We start from the raw sequence: 22469 nt of genomic DNA, 5'->3' as shown, positions 1-22469 counted from the left end.
TCTCTGTGCCAGGGAAGACATCCCTCCAATAAAAAATAAAATAAAAGTTTTAGCTTTAGCTAAAACACACCTTCAGCATGGGCTTACAGTGCCAGGATGGCGTCCATGGACATGCTCTCGTGCTGCCTTGTGGTATGCTCTGTGATCGCTGAGTCCTTTGGACTCGGCTGATCATAGATCGGGGGAAAAGTGACAATCACAGCGACCCTTTAACACGTGATCAGCTGTCAGCCAATGACAGGTGATCACACAATGTAAACAGACGCTAACAGCGTTAAGAGAAAGGAATAAAACCGTTAAAGGGACATTGGTCCCAATATTTGCCCACCAGTGCTACTAATCAGTGCCCACCAGTGCTACTAATCAGTGCCCACCAGTGCTACTAATCAGTGCCCACCAGTGTCACCTATCAGTACTGCTAGTTAGTGCCCACCAGTGCCACATATCAGTGCTGCTAATCAGTGCCCACCAGTGCTACTAATCAGTGCCCACCAGTGTCACCTATCAGTACTGCTAGTTAGTGCCCACCAGTGCCACATATCAGTGCTGCTAATCAGTGCCTCGTCATCAGTGTCACCTATCAGCCTTTTTTGTTCATCAAAAAAATTAAAAACGCAGCGGTGATTAAATACCAAAAATGTCACATGAGTACAGTGTTGCGTAACATCGCAATTGTCACCTAAAGTGTGACAGTGCTGAAAGCTGAAAATTGGCCTAAGCAGGAAAGGGGTGAAAGTTCCTGGTAGGCAAATGGTTAATTTCTTCATTTTCCAAGAAATGATGACAAAAAAGGAGTGCAGGGCTGATGGAGGAAGTGATGATGAGGATGATTTCAGGACTTGTGAGGAGTAGAGTATGAGGATGATGAGGATGTGAGTGTTAGATTGCATGACTTGTGAGGAGTAGAGTAGAGGATGAGGATGATGGGAGTGTTGTATGGTAGGACTTGTGAGGAGTAGAGGATGAGGATGATGATGAGTATGAGGATGATGATGTGAGTGTTGGATGGCAGGACTTGTGAGGAGTAGAGAATGAGGATGATGGGAGTGTTGTATGGCAGAACTTTTGAGGAGTAGAGGATGAGTATGGTGTGAGTGCTGGATGGTAGGACTTGTGATGAGTAGATGATGAGTATGATGTGAGTGTTGTATGGTAGGACTTGTGTGGAGTAGAGGATGATGGGAGTGTTGTATGGCGAGACTTGTGAGGAGTAGAGGATGAGTATGATGAAGTGAGTGTTGCATGGTAGGATTTGTGCGGAGTAAAGGGTGAGTATGATGATGATGGGAGTGTTGTATGGTAGGACTTGTGAAGAGTAGAGGATGAGTATGATGATGATGGGGGTGTTGTAATGCAGGACTTGTGAGGAGTAGAGGATGAGTATGATGATGATGTGAGTGTTGGATGGTAGGACCTGTGAGGAGTAGAGGATGAGTATGATGTGAGTGTTGGATGGTAGGACTTGTGAGGAGTAGAGGGTGAGTATGATGATGATGTAGTGAGTGTTGTATGGTAGGACTTTTGATTAATAGAGGAGGAGTATGGTGATGTGAGTGTTGGATGGTAGGACTTGGGGGAGTAGAGGATGAGTATGATGGGAGTGTTGTATGGCAGGACTTGTGAGGAGTAGAGGATGAGTATAATGATGATTATGGGGGTGTTGTAATGCAGGACTTGTGAGGAGTAGAGGATGAGTATGATGATGATGTGAGTGTTGTATGGTAGGACTTCTGAGAAGTAGAGGATGAGTATTATGATGAAGTGAGTGTTGTATGGTAGGACTTGTGATGAGTAGAGGATGAGTATGATGATGAAGTGAGTGTTGTATGGTAGGACTTGTGATGAGTATATGATGAGTATGATGTGAGTGTTGTATGGTAGGACTTGTGATGAGTATGATGATGAAATGAGTGTTGTGTGGTAGGACTTGTGATGAGTATGATGATGAAGTGAGTGTTGTGTGGTAGGACTTGTGATGAGTATGATGTGAGTGTTGTACGGTAGGACTTGTGATGAGTATGATGATGAAGTGAGTGTTGTGTGGTAGGACTTGTGATGAGTATGATGATGATGTGAGTGTTGTATGGTAGGACTTGTGATGAGTATGATGTGAGTGTTGTATGGTAGGACTTGTGATGAGTATATGATGAGTATGATGTGAGTGTTGTATGGTAGGACTTGTGATGAGTATATGATGAGTATGATGTGAGTGTTGTATGGTAGGACTTGTGATGAGTATATGATGAGTATGATGTGAGTGTTGTATGGTAGGACTTGTGATGAGTATGATGTGAGTGTTGTACGGTAGGACTTGTGATGAGTAGATGATGAGTATGATGTGAGTGTTGTATGGTAGGACTTGTGATGAGTATGATGATGATGTGAGTGTTGTATGGTAGGACTTGTGATGAGTATGATGATGAAGTGAGTGTTGTATGGTAGGACTTGTGATGAGTATGATGTGAGTGTTGTACGGTAGGACTTGTGATGAGTAGATGATGAGTATGATGTGAGTGTTGTACGGTAGGACTTGTGATGAGTATGATGATGAAGTGAGTGTTGTAACTTGTATGGTAGGACTTGTGATGAGTATGATGATGAAGTGAGTGTTGTGTGGTAGGACTTGTGATGAGTATGATGTGAGTGTTGTATGGTAGGACTTGTGATGAGTAGATGATGAGTATGATGTGAGTGTTGTGTGGTAGGTCTTGTGATGAGTAGAAGATGAGTATGATGTGAGTGTTGTATGGTAGGACTTGTGATGAGTATGATGTGAGTGTTGTACGGTAGGACTTGTGATGAGTATGAGTATGATGTGAGTGTTGTACGGTAGGACTTGTGATGAGTATGATGATGATGTGAGTGTTGTATGGTAGGACTTGTGATGAGTATGATGATGAAGTGAATGTTGTGTGGTAGGACTTGTGATGAGTATGATGTGAGTGTTGGATGGTAGGACTTGTGATGAGTAGATGATGAGTATGATGTGAGTGTTGTATGGTAGGACTTGTGATGAGTAGATGATGAGTATGATGTGAGTGTTGGATGGTAGGACTTGTGATGAGTAGATGATGAGTATGATGTGAGTGTTGTATGGTAGGACTTGTGATGAGTAGATGATGAGTATGATGTGAGTGTTGTATGGTAGGACTTGTGATGAGTAGATGATGAGTATGATGTGAGTGTTGTATGGTAGGACTTGTGATGAGTAGATGATGAGTATGATGTGAGTGTTGTACGGTAGGACTTGTGATGAGTAGATGATGAGTATGATGTGAGTGTTGTATGGTAGGACTTGTGATGAGTAGATGATGAGTATGATGTGAGTGTTGTATGGTAGGTCTTGTGATGAGTAGAAGATGAGTATGATGTGAGTGTTGTATGGTAGGACTTGTGATGAGTATGATGTGAGTGTTGTATGGTAGGACGATGAGTATGGGCAGGCTGGATGAGTATGATGATGATGTGAGTGATGTGTGGTAGGACTTGTGATGAGTATGATGATGATGTGTGTTGTATGGTAGGACTTGTGATGAGTATGATTAGTATGGGCAGGCTGGATGAGTAGTATGAAGGAGGTGTGATTGTGGGAGGTAGGTAGGTATGGATTGGGCGTGTAGCTGAGATCAGTGCCATCTATCCCTGTGTAGGATGATGATGATGATGATCCAGGCTCCTCTATAGAGGGCACACATCCCGTCCATTGTAGCTGGTATCTCTCTCTCCCTCTCTCTCTCCTGAGCCGCCCCCCTCCCTGTCTGTGAAGGTCATTACAGGCAGCCAGTGTTGGTCCAATATAGCGCATGCGCCCGGGTCCGGGGACTGGCAGAGACAAGAGAGAGGCGGGCGGCACAGCCTGTACAGAGCACGGAGCCGGGGAGACACACACAGGAAACATGGCGAGGATGCCTGGCAGCGGGGACTGTAACCCGGGCACGGCGGACAGCGAACCCCTGGCACGGAGCGCCCAGCACCGGCTACAGCCTGGCAGTGCCGGGGAAGAAGAAGAGGAGGAAGATGAGGAGGAGGATGAGATCCAGGAGGTGCGGATCATCACAGGGGATGATGAAGAGGAGGAGGAGGAGGACGATGAGCTGCTGCTGCTGGAGGACGATGATGATGATGATGAGGAGGACCTGGAGTGGGATGAAGGGGCTCTCCTGGGCTCCCCCTATGCTCACTCCCGGGGGCCCGCTGTCATCTCTCAGCCTCCTTGCTCCGGTATGGTGCTGCAGTTGCGGCCCGGGGAGGACGGAGGGGGAGGAGGAGGCGGCGGTGGTGGAGTGATCTGTGGCGGGAGTTCGCCGTCCTCGGAGCGGCCGGAGAGAGCCCGTCTGAGTGAGAACACGCGGCTGGCCACCCGCTACGCCGTGCGCATCTTCCGCGAGTACCTGAGCGAGAAGGCGCATTGCCCGGACTTCGAGAGTATGGACAAGGAGGCGCTGTGCCGGGTACTACGCTCCTTCTACGCCGAGGCCAGGTCTAAGAGCGGCCAGCTCTACAGCAAGTCTTCCCTCATCAGCATCCGCTCTTCCCTCAACCGCTACCTGAACGAGCCACCCTACTGCCGCACCTTGGACCTTACCAAGGACCCCGAACTACGCTCTGCCAACCTCACCCTGGCCGCTGTCATCCGCAAGTTGGAGGAGCAGGGTGCGGGGCCGGTGGTGCAAAAGCAGGCCATCACCCGGCAGGACCTGAGGAAGCTCTACACATCTTGTGTCTTCAGCGCCTCGTCCCCCTTTGGCCTCCTCAACAAGGTCTGGTTCGAGACCTGTATGTACTTTTGCACCCGGGGTCGTGAGAACCAGCGAGAGCTGGAGGAGGACTCCTTCGGCCTGGCCATGGACGAGGACGGACGCCGATTCGTCTACTTCAAAGCGCTGGGGCCGTACCACAAGTCTCGCTCCTCCTCTTCGTCTTCGTCATCCTCCTGGGGGAAGAAGCGGACCGGCACCGAGGGGGACGAGGAGAACCTCCCGCGCATGTACGAGACTGGCACAGAGTTCTGCCCCTACGCCAGCTTCGTTAAGTACCTGGCCAAGCGCAACCCCCTGTGCAAGGCCTTCTTCCAGAGACCCCGGGACCACTGCAACGAGGCCGACGTCACCTGGTACGAGAACAAGGCCATTGGGAAGAACCTGCTGGGCACCCGCATGCAGATGTTGTCTAAGGCCGCCAAGCTGTCCAAGACGTACACCAACCACTGCATCGGGGCCGTGTCTGTGGCCACCCTCAACAGCATCGCTGGTATAGGCACCAAGCTGGGGCCGCCCTACTTCTCTGAAGCGGTCAACGGTGCCCGGCACAGGCCTGCCGCCCCCAACCCCTTCATTCTGCCCAAGGCCAATGGAGGAGGGGGGCTGCTCGAGCCGAAGAGCGAGGCCACCAAGAGACCATTGTATGACTCTGGACAGGCCATGTACATGGCTGGGGAACCCCCTTCTCCAAAGAGACTCTGTGTGCGATCTGCAGAGCCTTCAGACTGTGTCCTGGTAGTGTCTGTCAAGAGTGACCATCAACCATCCTGCCCCGACACCAATGGCCACATGGTGCTAGCCGCCTCACCTGCTGTCACTTCCCCTTCACTGATGTCCCCTGTACAGGTAATCCAGCTTTTGCTTCTTGGGGCTATAGATAGCTAAGGGCTCATGCACACAGGTGGTTTCGCCAGTAAAAACCCAGCATTTTTGGGCACCCAGGTAAGTCGCATTTAGGGCTGTATGTGTTCAGGGATGTATGCCCCAAATGCAGGAATTCTTTGGGGCATACGACCCTCTAAACAAGTACCCCCCCAGAAACAGTGTCCATCCACCGTGTATTTCAGCCTGTCATTGATATTACCAGGCTTGCTGGCAGTGGCCTATATGCTGCACTTGTGCCCCCCTTGCACCCACAAACGCTGGGTATGTGCACTGTAAGGGCAAAACCACCCCTGTGCATGAGCCCCAAGGGTCACATACTGTAATCGCTTTTCACATGGCCGCTATGGCAGTCCACATTTGACCTGTGATTACACGGATCAAAAAATGGACTGTAATGTATCCCCATGGGTGCCCAGATCTAAGTGGGCAGACGTCTGCCTATATCAGCCCACATCCAGGTCTGTTTAGGTTTCTTGAACTGAACTCAATAAGTTTGCATCCAGGTCCACCTTTTTTGACTTCACCAGGTGTGGGAAGATAGAGGTAGATACACATCTGCTTATATCTTGCCACCTAGAAGGATTACATGGGTCTCTTTTTCCTCCATCACAACATGGAGGAAAATTAGAATGGGCACGGGTGTCACATATGTGACATTTGTTTCTGTTCAGACCTGGCGCAGCAGAGGATCAGTCCATGGATTCTCTGCGGAGATGGAGCTGTGGGTGCCCATGTGACAGGGGCCTTGGATTTAACAAAACTGTAATATGGGGACCTACCTAAACTGTCCAGTTAACATGTATCCAATCAGGCAGGCCCTGGCACTACTTAGTTGTTAGAAATTACAGAGGCTGCACAACCAGATTGTTGCAGGCTGAAGGCCGGTGTCACACAGGTGATTTTGTAGTAGAAAGTAGACATTGGTACAGACCGCTATTGTTAGAGAATAACAGGGATTTGTAGCTAGAGCAGGGGTCTCCAACTGGTGGCCCTCCAGCTGTTGCAGAACTACAGGTCTCATTGTGCCTCTGCCTGCCGGAGTCATGCTTGTAACTGTCAGCTTTGCAATGCCTCATGGGACTTGTAGTTTCGCAACAGCTGGAGGGCCGCCAGTTTGACACCCCCGAGCTAGAGCAAGGGTCCCCAAACTTCCCAAGCAAAGGGCCAGTTAACTGCAATTTAGGATTTAGGGGGGCCATACTGTAGCTAGTGAGGAGTAGAAAGCACAGTTGTCAGTTGGAGTAAACAATGCCCCACCATTGTTGTTTAGGAGAGGAATAGTGCCCCATTGTTGGTATTTAGGGGAGGAATAGTGCCCCATTGTTGGTATTTAGGGGAGGAATAGTGCCCCATTGTTGGTATTTAGGGGAGGAATAGTGCCCCATTGTTGGTATTTAAGGTAGGAATAGTGTCCCATTCTTAATGTCTGTGGGAGGAATGGTGCCCCAACACTGGTGTCAGTGTAAGAAATAGTGCCCCATCATTAGTGTCAATGGATGGAATGGTGCCTCAATGGCCGGATAAAGGCAAGCAAAGACCTTTTGGGCCGCACTTTGGACACCACGGAGTTAGGGGGTTGAGTCGCTGGTGATAGTGCTACAGCATTGGATCGCTCTGCTATGAATTGTTCTCTTACAGTAATTGGTGTCTAAGCCATAGAGGTGAATGTAGAGTGTTTGTTGCTGGCGATTTTCACACTGACACAAAATGCTGCTAAATAATAATTGGAGAGCAACAAATAGCTTTACACCAGTGTGCTCTGCGGGAAAGCGTGTTTCCTGCACCACATAGCAATGCGCTGCCCTTGCTAGATGCGAGTGGAAACGCAGCGTTTGCAGCCACTAGACCACAAAGTACCACCGTGCCATGCAGGTTGGTGTACAAGTTGCACCTGCACCCGTTTTTGCACATTCCTATGTGACTTTGGCAGCCCAGTGAGATGAAAGGGTTGTCAAAACTGAAATGCACCCGCTTGCTAGTGTAAAAGCAGTCCTTACAGATGGAAGAGTTGGCGATTCCGTATAAAATGATATATGAGAAAATCGCTACAAGAAAAGAAGGGGTGGGGCTAATTATTGCAAATAAATCACCTGTGTAATGTCAGCCTAAGTGACGGGCAAAACTTTGCTAGAGAATGGGGGATTCAAATACACTGCAAAGCAACTTTACACATCAAAGTGTGATTATTGTATACCATTAGACCTGACAATACAGAACACAGAGAGGGCCAATGAGTTATGTATGTGAAGTAAATATGTGACAGCAAAGCTCCAAGTACACTTGAGGTAAGACAATCTACAAAGAACAGAGCTGTGCTGCCATGTATTCTTTTACATTAAAGAAGAATAGGAAACATTTTCAGTATTTGATAGATAAGATAACCGACATAGCAAGGGCGATACTACAACCTACCGATCTACATCCACTGCCCACATAAATATAGAAGACATTTACCAAAGGCAAATCCACTTTGCACTACAAGTGCACAGTACACTTGAAATTGGACTGAAAGTGCACTTGGAAGTGCAGTCGCTGTAAATCTGAGGGGTAGATCTGAAATGAGGGGAAGCTCTGCTGATTTTATTATCCAATCATGTGTAAAGCTAAAATGCTTTTTTTTATTTTCCTTGCATGTCCCCCTCGGATCTTCAGTGACTGCACTTTCAGTGCAATTTCAAGTGCAAAGTAGATTTTCCTTTCGTAAATAACCCCCTAGGTGTAGAGCTTGGTGTGGCCTGATGGTGATGACTATACCGGTACTTCCCTCTACACCAGATTCCCCCAATTTTTTACTTTTATCATGAACTAATCTTGAGTTTTGTTTCTTAATTACATTTTAAAAATTCCGTGACAATGTCATTATGAGGTCACACATGCGCAGTCGTAGGCATCCTTCCATAAGCGTGTGAAATTGAATAGAGTTCCATCAAGAAATTATGTTTTTCACCAAAATTAAAGTGAAAGGTCGTGGTAGAGAATCCAAACTTAAAGCGGAGGTTCACCCTAAAACAATTATATACCATTGCATCCAGCATACTTCCGACATGTACAGTATGCTGTTGTTTTTTTTTTGCCGTACATACCGCTTTATTGTTATTTTCCCCCCGGGTTCTGGCTCCCGCGGGAGTGGGCGTTCCTATTCAGAGGTTAGATGATTGACGTCTGGTGAAAAACTTCTCCTGGCGCATAAGGCGCGTCACCAGTTTTCCGTAAGTAGCCGAACTGCGAGTCGGCTCTATACGGCACTGTAGGGCGCCTGCACCCGCCGTGTAGAGCTGACTGCGCTGGCGCCATATACAGCCGACTCGCAGTTCAGCTACTTACGGAAAACTCGTGACGCGCCTTATGCGCCAGGGGAAGTTTTTCACCAGACGTCAATCATCTAACCTCTGAATAGGAACGCCCACTCCCACGGGAGCCAGAAGCCGGGGGGGGAAAAACAATAAAACAGTATGTACGGCAAAAAAAAACAAAAAAACAGCATACTGTAGATGATTGAAAAGGGGAGAGTATAGCCTCTTTTAGAATAGTGGTAAAAATGGTAAGATGTGCCAACATCCTCACTGTTTAGCATACTGTAGGTGTCGGAAGTATGCTGGATGTAATAGTATATAGATGTTTTTTAGGGTGAACCTCCGCTTTAATCAAATCTGTCATTTCTTAAAGCGGAGTTTCACCTACTTTTAAGAGGTGGTCATAAACTAAAGACCACCCCTCGTCTTTGGATATCTAACATTTTTACCTTTTTGGAAGTACTAAATGTACCCAGGCCGTGGCGCAGGATATTATGTCCTCTTGTGTGGCGAGGGCCCCCCCCCCCCCCCCAACCTGCTGTCTTCTGGGAAGACAAGCTGGCTATTCACAAAGTGCCACGAAACACGCGCATGCGCAGTAGGAAACCGGCGGTGAAGCTACAAATCTCCACTGCCAGTTTCCCTTAGTTAGAATGGCGGCGCCTGCACCCGATCTGATGGACGGATCGGCCTCGTGAGGGGCCGACATCATGGACTCCCTGGACAGGTAAGTGTCCTTATTAAAAGTCAGCAGCTACAGTGTTTGACTTAAAAAAAAAAAAAAATGTGTCTGGAACTCCGCTTTAATTGTGTGGAATGAATGTTTCAGACCCAAAGATAAAAAGTATCACATTTGTGATCAGGTGAATGGCTTTCCTGTTATATTGGAGTAGATAACATCCCTGTAAGATTGCCTGATGTTTGCTTCATATAAGAAATAAAGGGTGTCTGTGTGGCTTAGAGATATTGGGTGGTCAGATTGTGCCGCCTGAAGACATATCTGATGGTCAGCGGTTCCCCAAATGTGCATGCTTGGCTGAGCCGAACATGCATGTATAACGGAGTGGAGGGTATAGGAGGAAAGAGCAGGTAGGTAGCACCCAGCACTGCCTAAGGGGATGTTCACACCAACAACTGTGTTAAAACTCAGCCACTGGTGTACAGAATGAAGGCTGTGGTGCTTGCTCTGCCAATAGCACATTGCACAGCAGCTACTTTTTTTTTCTTTTGAAACGTTATAAAAATGTCACAAAGTGACGTTTCGTGCACTTCTAATGACTGTGGTGGGATGTAGTGGATTGCATCCCACCACACTGCGCTAAAAAAGTTCTGCATGCTGTACCCCTTTTATCACACATTACTGCATTGCTACTTGGCCAAATGTAAACAAAGCCAACAGCCCAGTGAAGTCCCAACACACCATGTGTAAATGGGCCCCTAACTCTTGGGGAAATAGAACAGATTTACAACCAACATGTCCCATCTGACCCGCTTCCCCTGTTAGCAGATGGCACCAATGGCCATCTAATGCCATGTATTTCAGGCTGCCAAAAATGGGTCACTGGGCAATTCTGATCAGCAGGTAACTGAGAAAGACATCTGGGTTGCTCCAGGTTGTAGGCCCCTTCTATGGTTTAATAATTCTTGTGTACAAAGTGGAACCTGGCTTATTTATTTTTGGGGGCATATTTCTAAAACAGTTCATCACTGCTAAATTATCTTCTTGGTGAATGTGTTTTAAAGACAGTGGTTCACCATCAGTGAATGTTTGATGACAGTTACATTCACTGCTTTATAAATGTGCCCCATGGGTTTTTTTTTTTACTAAAGGCAAATCCACTTTTCACTACAAGTGCACTTGGAAGTGCAGTCACTGTAGATCTGAGGGGGACATGCAAGGAAAATAAAAAACAGCATTTTTGCTTGCACATGATTGGATACAATCAGCAGAACTTCCCCTCAGATTTACAGCAACTGCACTTGCAGGGCACTTGTAGTGCAAAGTTTGCCTTTAGTAAATAACCCCCACAGTGTTGTAACCGTAAAAAAAAAAATCTTCATACATATCATGGTTCACATTCCTCATTATATTCGTGTTCTCCATATACTGTAGATCAAGCAATGAAATGAGAACCTGTCACGACTGTTTTTGAATTAGCTTGTTATAATGATATTATAATAAATAATACATTAGTGATGAAATGAAAAGCACTTGAATGATCAGTCAGTCTTTCAGTAGTTTATGTTGGTATCATTAGTCACTGTCTATTTTGGTCTGCAGAAAAGCTTCAAAAGACTAGTGTCAGTGACAGTCCATTTACACCAGCCCCCGAATCTAGGCTCCATACAGTGCACACTGGCGTGCGCTGTGTCGCGTGTTATGACACATTACACGGTTTACCTTTTTTTTTTTTTATTGAAATGTTACAAAATGACACTACTTTTAAATGTATACTACAGAGTGTTGCGGGTGCATTGACATGTGGTGATCTGAATCACACTGCAGAAAAATGCAGACATGCTGCGTTTTTACACAATGCGCAGCACCACACAGGTACGGTGTAAACAGGGCAAATATGGTCATATAGTGCTTTGTTGCAGTAAGTGGGCTTAGCACTATATGAGCATATAGTGTGACCAAACCCCCATATTTTTTTGGAATATGTTCAGGTGTTTTTAACTAGCCTTGCAGGATAAATGTCATGGGCAAATAGAGAACAATTGATTTATTTGTGTCCTTATGTTGAGCTGGCATTGATCAGTGCTGATTACTGCAGCTCAGCACTTCCGGTGTGAACAAGCCCCAAATGTAATACTCGTATAGGTATCCTGGTTCCTCTATAGAACTGAAAGCGGAGTTCCACCCAAAAAATGAACTTGTGCTTGGACCCTCCCGGTGTCACATTTGGCACCTTTCAGGGGGGAGGGGGTGCAGATACCTGTCTAAGGCCACTCCCCCCCCTCTGCTGTCTTCGCGGGGACCAGTGAGGATGCGCCGCTCCGCTTGCGCAGTAGGGAACCGGGCAGTAAAGCCGCAGCGCTTCACTTCCTGATTCCCTCACCGAGGATGGCGATTGCTCGGGCCACGGCTGCCGACATCGCAGGCGCGCTGGACAGGTAAGTGTTCATTTTTTAAGGCCGGAATCACACTAGTGCGGTGCGAATTTCAGCTCTCTTATCTCTGCAGAGAGATAAGAGAAGTGTTCAGCAGATCCACTGCGTTTTAGCTGCAGATTAGCTGCGAATTTGGAGACCTGGGAGAGGGGAGGTGGGAAGTGTATTGAGCTGAATGAGACAAACCCTGAAGAGAAATTAACACATCTGCGAATCAGCTGCGTACCCATAGAAGATAATGGGAATGAATTCGCACCTGAGCCGCCCCGCAATGCCTAAAATACGCACACGTTTTTTCTGCAATGCACAGTGCGAATGCATCGCACATATGTGAGCCAACCTCATTGAAAACAATGTATTTAGAAATGTTCTGCGTATTAGATGCGGTTTAAGCCACACTCAATTCGCATAGGTGTGAATCCAGCCTAAAAGTCAGCAGCTGCAGTATTTGTAGCGGCTGGCTTTTTAAAAGTGGACCTCCGCTTGAAATAAACAATGTACAGTATTGATACAAACTCTTGCCAGATTTGTGTATGATAAAATATCCCGTTTATTTCCAGTTTCCCTGAAGCCGATCACTTAGGTCATACATGTGAAGTTGTGAATGACCTGTTGATAGATCCTTAGAGCGGACGTGTACATGCCATCCCTACATTCATACTAGAAAAATATTATCTAAGAAAACAGTACTGTGCTAAATGAGAACATTTGCTGGGACATGCTAAACATTTCTCATTGATTAGTTGAGTTTTTTGTTTGTTTGTTTGTTGTTTTTTTGTGCGTATTTTTGTTTCTGTCTTTCCTCTGTTTGTTTTTTTGGTAAGAAACAGTTAGAGCCAGTTCACACTGGGGCGGCACGACTTCAGGGGCGACTTGCAAAATTCCTTCTGTACAGAAGTCAATGCAAGTCGCCCCGAGTTACCCCCAAAGTCGTACAAGAACCGTTTTCTAAGTCGGAGCGACTTGCGTCGCTCCTATTAGAACGGTTCTATTGAATAGAATGGGATGCGACTTGTCAGGCGAATGGGTCGCCCCAGTGTGAACCGGCTCTCATGTTTTTCCTATGATCTGTAGATGAAAGACTGTTCACATGAATGTCATATGAATAGAAATGGGGAAGAGAAGAGCAAATGTGTGACAATAGAATGCAGGAAGAAGATGGAAAGTGTGAGGGGTCAGGGAATACGTACTTCCAGTAACAATGAGAAAAGGCCGGACTTCATCTCTATCTGGATTACCAGGCTCCTGGAATTAGTCCAGGTCTTACCCACCACACGTGGCTGGGCCTAAATAAGGGCATCTTCTCTGTAATTAAGTGGCTGGATTATGACAAGAAAGGCAAAACAAAATTGTAGTCACTCTGAGATTCCCAGGGGAAAAAGTTACAAAATCATTATATACTCGGTATTCCTGCACTGTTTTTTTTTTAGTAGGTGTAGGAAATTTTCAGTCACATTTGTATGTTTTTCTTTTGTGCACATCGGTTACAATATCAGTTCCCTGGTTAGAGTTAACCAAATTGCACACATTTTGACAGAAAAACTTTCATTTCTATGGAAGATTTTTAAAATCCTGGTCAGCGATTTCTGGGTTGTTACTTCTTTAGCTTTAGTTTTCCAAAAACAAAGTCTGATTACTTTCTTCTAGCTGGTGAATGATGGCGCGTCGATTGAAAATTGAGACCTCTATGGCTACCTTATGTACTATCCAAAGTCAGTAACTTGGATGATATCAAAGCAGAATGCTAATATTCTTAGTAGAAGAAGATGAGTAATGGAAGCTTGTACATTTCTCTCAGTATTGTAGAATATCATTCCATGCACATTGCTAAACAGTGCAACAATCATTTCATTTCCCAGTAACATTTCCAGACCACCTGCCCTCATTTAGAACTCAAATGCCCCATACACAAGACTGGTTTTCCCGTCGGGAAAAAAAAACGATGGTTTTCCCAACGGAAATCCTCTCAAGCCTGCCTTGCATACACACGGTCACACAAGTCCGGTGAACTTTTGACTACCAAGAACGCGGTGACGTAAAAGACTACAACGAGCCAACAAAATAAAGTTCTATGTATCCGAGCATGCGTCGAATTGTTTCTGAGCATGCATGTTTTTTTCCCGTCGGAAAAGCATACAGACGAACGGTTTTCCTGCTCTCTCTCTTTTTTTTTTTTCCCGGCAGTTTTCCTGTGGGAAAAAGTCAGATGGAGCGGGATTCCCGACGAAAAGCTCTCATCGCAGTTTTTCCGACAGGAAAACCGGTCATGTGTACGGGGCATAACACTTCCTCAGTCACTGACTCAACCACTGACTCAGCCACATCACTGGCTCAGTCAGTGATGTTTAGTGATCAGACTGAATGCACATCGGAGACTGAAACAAATCTCCTAGTGCAAAACTTCCTTTCTTGTACCAGTGCAGGTGATTATTTGGCATCCAGGAGATATATATTGCATGAGATTGGTCTCATGGGATATATTTAAAGGGATAAAATCACCCAAGAATTTCCTAAATGAGCAATTAGTCTCCTGCTGCCATTCAAGTCTATGGTGTAGAGAGGAGTTCAATCGCTAATAGTTTCTGAAACACTATTACATTGCAGCATTTATTTCAAATCTCATGAGAGCGATCTCTTCCTTTGTATCACATTACTTTTATTGTGAGTTGCCACACCAGGGACTTTCAGTAGGATGATTGAGCGATCTATACCCCACTCGCCTCTCTTCTTCTCTGTTGTGTTGAGTAAGAGAGAGTAAAAGATAAATAGCTTAAGAAGGAACGTCCCTTAAATCCTGAAAAAAATGGACAGTTAGAAATGTTATTACATGGCAAGTAATAAATAAATACTTAGCTGTCCATGTAGGCTTATGCCTTGTACACACGATAAAAGTCAGACGGAATTTTTTCATCAGATATTCCGACCGTGTGTGTGACCCATCAGAGTTTTTCCATCGGAAATTCCGACGGACTTCGAAAGAGAACATGTTCCGTTCGTCTGTATGGAACTCCGACGGAGAAAAAAAACACGTATGTTCAGAATCAAGTCAACGCATGCTCGGAAGCATTAAACTTCATTTTTCTCGGCTCGTCGTAGTGTTGTACGTCACCGTGTTTTGGACGGTCGGAATTTGGTGTGACAGTGTGTATGCAAGACAGCTTGAACGGAATTCCTTCAGAAAAATCCATCAGAGTTTATCCCAACGGGAATTCCAATCGTGTGTACGGGGCATTACTTTATTTTGCAATCTTGTAAAAATTTCCAGTGCCTCATCTTTTCTGCACCGCCATTTTAGGTCGGGGCACATCCCGACCCTTGCCACCAATCCTGCACTCTAGTGGGAATCATTTAGTTTACATGTTTTCCTAGTAGCAGCAACATGTAAACCAAATTTCTTTCTCAGCCCTTTTCAACACAAAGGAACCATTGAAATAACTTTTTGGTCTAAGGGCTCTTTCACACGGGCCGCCTGCTTTTTTAGGCGGATCTGAACGGGCGCTCTGTGCTCCTCTATGGAGCCGCGGATGTCAGCGGTGACATCCGATCCGCCAAAGTGTGACGGAGGAAAAACCTACTCTTCCATCCGTCTGGCGGATCGGGTGAACACAGACAGACGGTCCGTGTTCATCCGATCCCCCCCATAGGGGAGAGCAGAGAAAAGACAGGGCGGTCCCTGCACAGTGTGCGGGGACCGCCCTGTCATCCGCCGGCTCAGCAGGGATCAACGGAGCGATCCCCGCTGAGCAAGCGAAGGTTCACGGGGCGGATCATTACTGATCTGCCCAGTGTGAAAGGGGCCTTAGGGAACCCCTGCTAAACATTACTATGGCTACAACTCATGATACGTTAGTGTGATAGTGGGAAGAATGCTCCTTACACTTGTGATCACAGGGAAGAATTACCCTCGAAGGCCTACACTACAGTCCATTTAACATGGTTTTCTATGGGTTACGTTCACATTTGTGCATTTTATGGAAAGGGCAAGGGACCAACTGCAAATTACATAGGTGTGAACCAGGCCTAATGCCCCGTACACACCATCACTTTATGTGATGAAAAAAAACGACATTTTCTGTGAAGTAAAAAACGAAGTTGCCTACACACCATAGTTTTTTCACAATGTTCTAGCAAAGCGAGGTTACGTTCACCATATTTTTCCATTGAAGCTCGCTTCATAACTAGCTTCTGGGCATGCACGGGTGTAAAAACGTCGTTTTAAACAACGTTTTTTGCTACACACGGTCAATTTCTGTGAAGTAAAAAACGACGTTTTTAAAAACAACACATAAAATTGAAGCATGCTTAAATTTTTTTGGGTCGTTTTTCACAAGACAAGACATATTCCCCCACACACGGTCATTTAAAGTGACGTTTTTAAAAACATTGTTTTTTTTCATCACATAAAGTGAGGGTGTGTACGCGGCATTACAGGTAGCTAAAACGATCAATGGGAACTTATCTGAGAGGCAGACATTTCTCATTGCTCCTAGAACCCCTAGCAAACTCTGGAGGAACTCTGGTTGAGAAACCCTGCACTAGAGTGTTGTTGCCTATACAGTAGGTGCGCCTCATTTACACAGAGGCATAGTAATGGCAGAGAAAACATTGCCATTTACATCCTGGTGCTATAGTATGTATTCATTTACTTTACAGTCACATTGCCATTACAGTGGCAATGTGTAAACCAAACGTTTGAGACAGGTGCGCATGCGCAGGATGGACAGTGCACCCAAACTTATGGGACTAATCGCCTAACTACCATCGAAAAACAACCTCTAAGTAGCAAGTTTTGCCCAAAGAGATTATTTTTTTCGATCTCTAATATAGGCCCATACCAAAGCATGCAGGTGTTCCAGCTTGTACTGCTGTGCTTTATTTTACTACTGTTTCACAGAAGACGATGGAGAGATGTGCACGTGTTTGCAATTGATTGACCCCTATAATCATAACTAGAACTAATCATACAGCCACTTTATTAAATCCAGAGAAAAGGATTCCATAGATAGAGTAAAAAAATGCAGATTTTGTTTGAATTTAGACCCCAATCATATGGCAAAATCAACCTTGATACAGAAAGTAATTTGTGGAAAGCTGCAACCGGAGCCCCACAGTGTGTGCGGACAGCCGCTGTCAGGAAGCCTGTACAAAGCAATGACAGGCTGACAGAGACAGCAGCTGCCTGCCAGCGTTTGGAAGTAATCACATAGGGAGTTGTTAGCGACAGATGATTATCCTTGGATATAAGCTTCTTTGTATTGATTCTCCACACAAATTTGGGTCCTTGGTTGCAATCGTCTGCAAGTTACTTACTGCACCATGGCCGATTTGGCTGTGTGCCTTATTGTATAGAATGCAAATTTTAGGATCACTAAAGTGTAACGAAATGCAAAACATTTTAGTTTTGGATAGGGTGGAGAGGGATTAGAACAACTGTCAGGTTTTTTTGCTGTCTCTGTCCCCAGATTCACCTTCTATATTTCTTATATGTACAATTATCATTGAAGGCGAAAGAAAATTCTGAATTGTGGGTTGTCTCCAAAACAGTAATATTGTGGAAATCTACCAATGGGGACACTAGTTCGGGTGACAACTAGGGATTCCGTGAGCAAAAAATAATTCTGGTTGGCCGCATGTCCAGTAAAATCACCTTTATTTCAGCCAGTTTATAAAGACATGTCCAAAAACACAAATAGACGGGAATAGCATCACCACTAACGCATTTTACGCTCCCTAATGCTGGCCATAAACTATTCGAAAATTCGGCCGAAATTCGGTCGTTCAGACAGTCCGTTCGTTTTTCAAACAGTTAATGGGCACAAAATCGATAATCGGGGACAAGGACAAGTTTGGAAATTTTCTGCCGAGCGAACGATAAATCGGAAGGTTAATGCGTTTCCCGTCCGAACTTTCTGCACTAGGTATATGTAAAAAAAACGAACCAATTTTTTTAAATTCATGTCCACTGAATGATTTATCGGTCATTACATGATGGCAATATCATTTGCGCTCACGACCGAACGTTCGTTTTTTGAAAGTTCGTTCGGACGATTTTTCGTGGAGTGTATGGCCAGCATTAGTGCTTATTCATAGCTTAGTGAGCTATGACTAAGCAGTAAGGGTGTGCGAAACCTGGTGATGCTGTTCCCCTCTATTTGTGTTTTTTGACATGTTTTTATGGACTTACTGCAATAAAGGTGATTTTTCTGGATGTGCAGCCCACCAGAATTCTTTTTTGCTCATTGGAATCCATGATGGATGGGGCCAGCACCTGCTCTGTGTGTTAGCTGAAGATGGGAGACTGACCTAGAGAAGTGTTCACTCGCATCTATGGTAGGGATTACATGACCTCAGAGGGATTTTCTCTCACTTCCTGTTTTGGCTATGGGAGAAATTGGATTTGAGATCTCTCCAATGGAACGTTGATGGCAAAAAAATAACTAAACAACTGACAGGGGCTATACTCCCTTACTTTTCCAGAGTGAAAAAAAAAGTTTTACTCAAGTTCTACTTTAATTTTCATTTACATATCTCATATGGGAGCAGCAGAATACCTTAAAGTGTTTGTTAACCTTACAAAAAAATCAAATAAAGATCCTGTTCCTTTTAAAGCAGGGATATGCAATTAGCGGACCTCCAGCTGTTGCAGAACTACAAGTCCCATGAGGTATCGCAAGACTCTGACAGCCAGAGGCATGATAGGACTTGTAGTTTTGCAACAGCTGGAGGTCCGCTAATTGCATATCCCTGCTTTAAAGCATGTTATACAACACAGTGCTTGTGCTGCCGAGCCCTGACACCGGGGTCAGTTTATGTGCCTCCGTTATCTGCTGTGTCTCCGGTCTCTCCTCTGTGCTATTCTCCACCCTCTCCCCCTCCCTTCCCTGCCTGTCAGCTCTGTGTCCGTGACCACCCCCTCCACTCCTGCTGCTGGAATTGGGGTTAAATTTACATCATCCTCTCGGCTGTGACTGTGCTTTATAAAAAAAATTGCAGCTATATACCTGTTTACAGAGCACAGATCGGCACTTACGTGACCCGCCAGCTCTCTCGCACGACAGCTGCAGTGAGCGGGACGGCTCTCTCCTCCTCCCCTCCTAACTGACGTGAGCGGGGGATCCATGGCCCCGCCCACAGTAGCTGTCAGGCCGAGAGAGAGAGCTGGCGGGTCACATGAGCACCGATCTGCGCTCTAAACAGATATATGGCTGCATTTTTTATAACGCACAGTCACAGGGGGGATATTACATGAATCAACCAAGAGGATAACCCTGTGGGTTAACAGCCACTTTAAAGCGGATGTCCGATGAAAAAAAAAATATTAAAAGCCAGCAGCTACAAATACTGCAGCTGCTGACTTTTAATATTAGTAAACTTACCTGTCCTGGAGTCCAGCGCCGTCCGCAGCAGAGGATGAGCGATCGCTCGTCACTCTGCTGAACCCCCGCCATCCTCGATGAGGGAACTAGGCAGTGAAGCACTCTGGCTTCACTGCCCGGTTCCCTATGGCGCATGCGTGAGTCGCGCTACGCCTGCCGATTGGCTCCCGCTGTGTACTGGGAGCCGAGTGTTCCCAGAACACAACGGGGGGGTGATGTCATGCCCGCAGTTTACCCAAGACTGTGTGGCCGGAAGTGGGTGCAAATACCTGTCTTTAGACAGGCATCTGCACCCCCCCTCCCCCTGAAAGGTGTCAAATGTGACACTGGAGGGGGGGGGGGGGGTTCCGATCAGCGGGAGTTCCACTTTAGGGTGGAGCTATGCTTTAAGGCTGCTTTCACACTGATTTTTTTTTTAATACGCAAAAGTGGAAGAAAAACAGAAGACACCTCCCAACTTAAAATGAATGAAAAATGCATCAAAACACACCTGTGGTTGCGTTTTTGAAGATACATGCCCTTTTTCAGAAGTGCAGAACACACCAGAAACATGGCAACAGTGCATACAGGCATACCCCACTTTTAAGTACACAATGGGACCAGAGCATGTATGTAAAACGAAAATGTACTTAAAGTGAAACAATATATTTTTTCACTTCTAGGGTGTAGTAGGGGGTCAGGGGCTATAGTGGGGGGTGTCAGGAGCTGTAGTTAAGGTCTCAGGGACCGTATTGTGGGTGTCAGGGGCACACTGGAACAGGACGGGCTATGCTCTCTGAGCTTTAGCTCCTTCTATTGTGGCTGCAAAATGTCTGTACAGGCACTTTACATACACTCGCGGGTATGTCCTTACTCGCGAGTGTATGTAAAGTGAGTGTACTTAAAGCGGGGTATGCCTGTATGCATTTTTACAATTTTTTTGCAACGGAGCAGTGTGAAAGTAGCCTTGGGGCCCATTCACACCTAGCATTTTACCACAGAACACTGCAACATGAGGTGTAGGGGAATTGCTGTTGATTTTGGATTGCACCTGAAGACTAGAGATAAACTCAGGCATCCCCAAACTCATCTCTAGCGGGACTTCAAACTTTTGCTTTTTTTTACTCTAATGAGTTGCAGGCATCTCTTCCCCTGCAGCCTGCCCCTTTGTTTACATCAGCTGTGGATGGGAGTGCTCATTGGAGTAAAACAAAGTTCTGGAGTTTGGAGGACACCCAAGCTCATCTCTAGGGAAGACGCATCCCACGATGATGTGGGTTGCAGTGTACTGTGGTAAAAGAAATACAGCAGGAGCTTCTTGATGCATTGGGGCTCAATAAAAAACAATAGGCTGCAGTAAAGCTGGACACATTTAAGCACAGTAAAGTGCAAAGGTTATATTGGTATAGAATAGTGTGAACCAGGCCTAAGGCTCATTGGTGAAGAAAAGCAATTGCATGCTTCAGTTTTCAAACCTAATGTAGTAACTAACTGGTTCAGGGTGCTGTAGAGTGGTGGTCATCAACCCTGTCCCCGGGGCCCACTAACAGGCCAGGTTTTATGTATTACCTTGGGGAGATGCAGACTAGAATACTGCAGTCACTGAGCAGCAAATGATATCACCTGTGATGTATTTCAGTTATCTTGCAAACCTGGCCTGTTAGCGGGCCCTGAGGACAAGGTTGGTGACCACTGCTGTAGAGTAGGGATGAGCTTCGGCATGTTCGCACACTAATCACAGGCTGCGCTATACACAGGCAGTGAGACATTTCCCGATCTCTGCAGCCGAGCATCGGGACAATGTCTCCCTGCCTGTGATTAGCGCAGCGCCATGCCGACTTCCTGGCTTGCTCTGCACATGGAGTGTGCGAACACGCCGGAGCTCATCCCTACTGTGGTTCTCAACCCTGTCCCCAAGAACCCCCAACAGGCCATGTTTGCAGGTTTTCCTTTTACCTTGCACACTTGCTTTAAATCAGAGTCAATGGCTTGGTATTTTGGACAGCTATTTTATCAAAGGCCCCTTTCACACTATCACGACTTCAAAGTCATGCAATTTTAAGGAGACTTGAGGTCTATGAACCTGAACTTGCATTAAAGTCAGACCAAAGTAGTGCCGGGACTACTTTGAAGTCGGCACAAACATGAATGGTTGCCATTGGAAATCATGAGGAACAACTTGTCATGCTACTTTGCAGTCCCAAATCGTGGGACAAGTGTGAAAGGGGCCTAAGAGAAATTCCCAAAACATGGCTTGTTGGGGGTACTTGAGGACAGGGTTGAGAACTACATCTGTAGACAAAACAGTCACTTACTTTTTCAGGGTGGATCACAGAGGAGTGCAGCTCTTCTTCAACCCCATAAATAGCGGTGATTTGGGTTTAAATAAACTGAAATAAAAGGCCCTAAATATATCAAGCAATGTAGTAAAAGCCAGTCTCTTAGCAGCTTTCTTTGCCTCTTGTGCCTGAGCTGGCCCTCTTGATATGTTTGGCGGCACCCTAACACAGATACAGGCAGCAGCTGAGTATATCTGATTGTATCTGGAGTCGTTGGCACCGTGTGCTCGCTCAGTTGGAAGGTTGGATTGAAGCTGCTGCTCATCTTAGACCAGTATTTTCAATCAGGAGATTTCTTTTGCTGGACTTTTCATGTGGACCTTGATTTGACAGATCTGTGTAATCGCAGCCATATCACACCAGAACCTGTCTGAGTGGCAAGATAAAGAGTTTGTAAAGTGGCTTTTCTCATTTGAGTCCATTTGTTTCAGATCTACAAAGCAAATGGTATGGATAGCTTGTTAAGAGTGGATTGTTTGTGTAGAAGCACTATGGAGTATGGCCAGCTAGTAAGCACTTAGTGCAGACAAATGGTAGAAAAGCGTTATGTCACGCTGTGAAAGTTCACAGGCTGTATGCTGTATTTTATCTTACTTGGAGTTCAAATAGTGTAATATTTTTCCTTAAGTGGCTGCTAATTCTATATTATTCATGCAGTAGTAGAGGAAAGCTGATAATTGGGAGATGAACATTTATGTGAAAAGATCTTATTTCTGAAGTTTA

The 22469-nt window shown here is 45.7% G+C and overlaps 1 protein-coding gene across 3 annotated transcripts in view; it reads left to right on the top strand.

Annotated features, from left to right (window-relative positions):
* KCTD1 (potassium channel tetramerization domain containing 1) overlaps positions 1-22469 on the top strand; it is a 197095-nt gene that overhangs the window by 93526 nt on the left and 81100 nt on the right. Inside the window, exon 1 of one of the 3 annotated variants that reach the window (XM_040354097.1) lies at positions 3153-5606. The exons of 1 other annotated variant lie outside the window; for it this stretch is intronic. In XM_040354097.1, coding sequence (XP_040210031.1) covers positions 3804-5606 — 1803 coding nt within the window. In that variant the 5' untranslated portion in view covers positions 3153-3803. Of the gene's footprint in view, positions 1-3152; positions 5607-21641; positions 22194-22469 lie in introns of those variants that run through there. One more of the 3 variants, XM_040354099.1, reaches the window with a different exon arrangement.

Source organism: Rana temporaria, chromosome 5 (assembly GCF_905171775.1).
Source record: "Rana temporaria chromosome 5, aRanTem1.1, whole genome shotgun sequence".
In the NCBI taxonomy this organism is placed as follows: domain Eukaryota; kingdom Metazoa; phylum Chordata; class Amphibia; order Anura; family Ranidae; genus Rana; species Rana temporaria.
The sequence above is the reverse complement of the archived record's forward strand: the minus strand, read 5'-3'. Positions and strand labels throughout refer to the sequence as shown.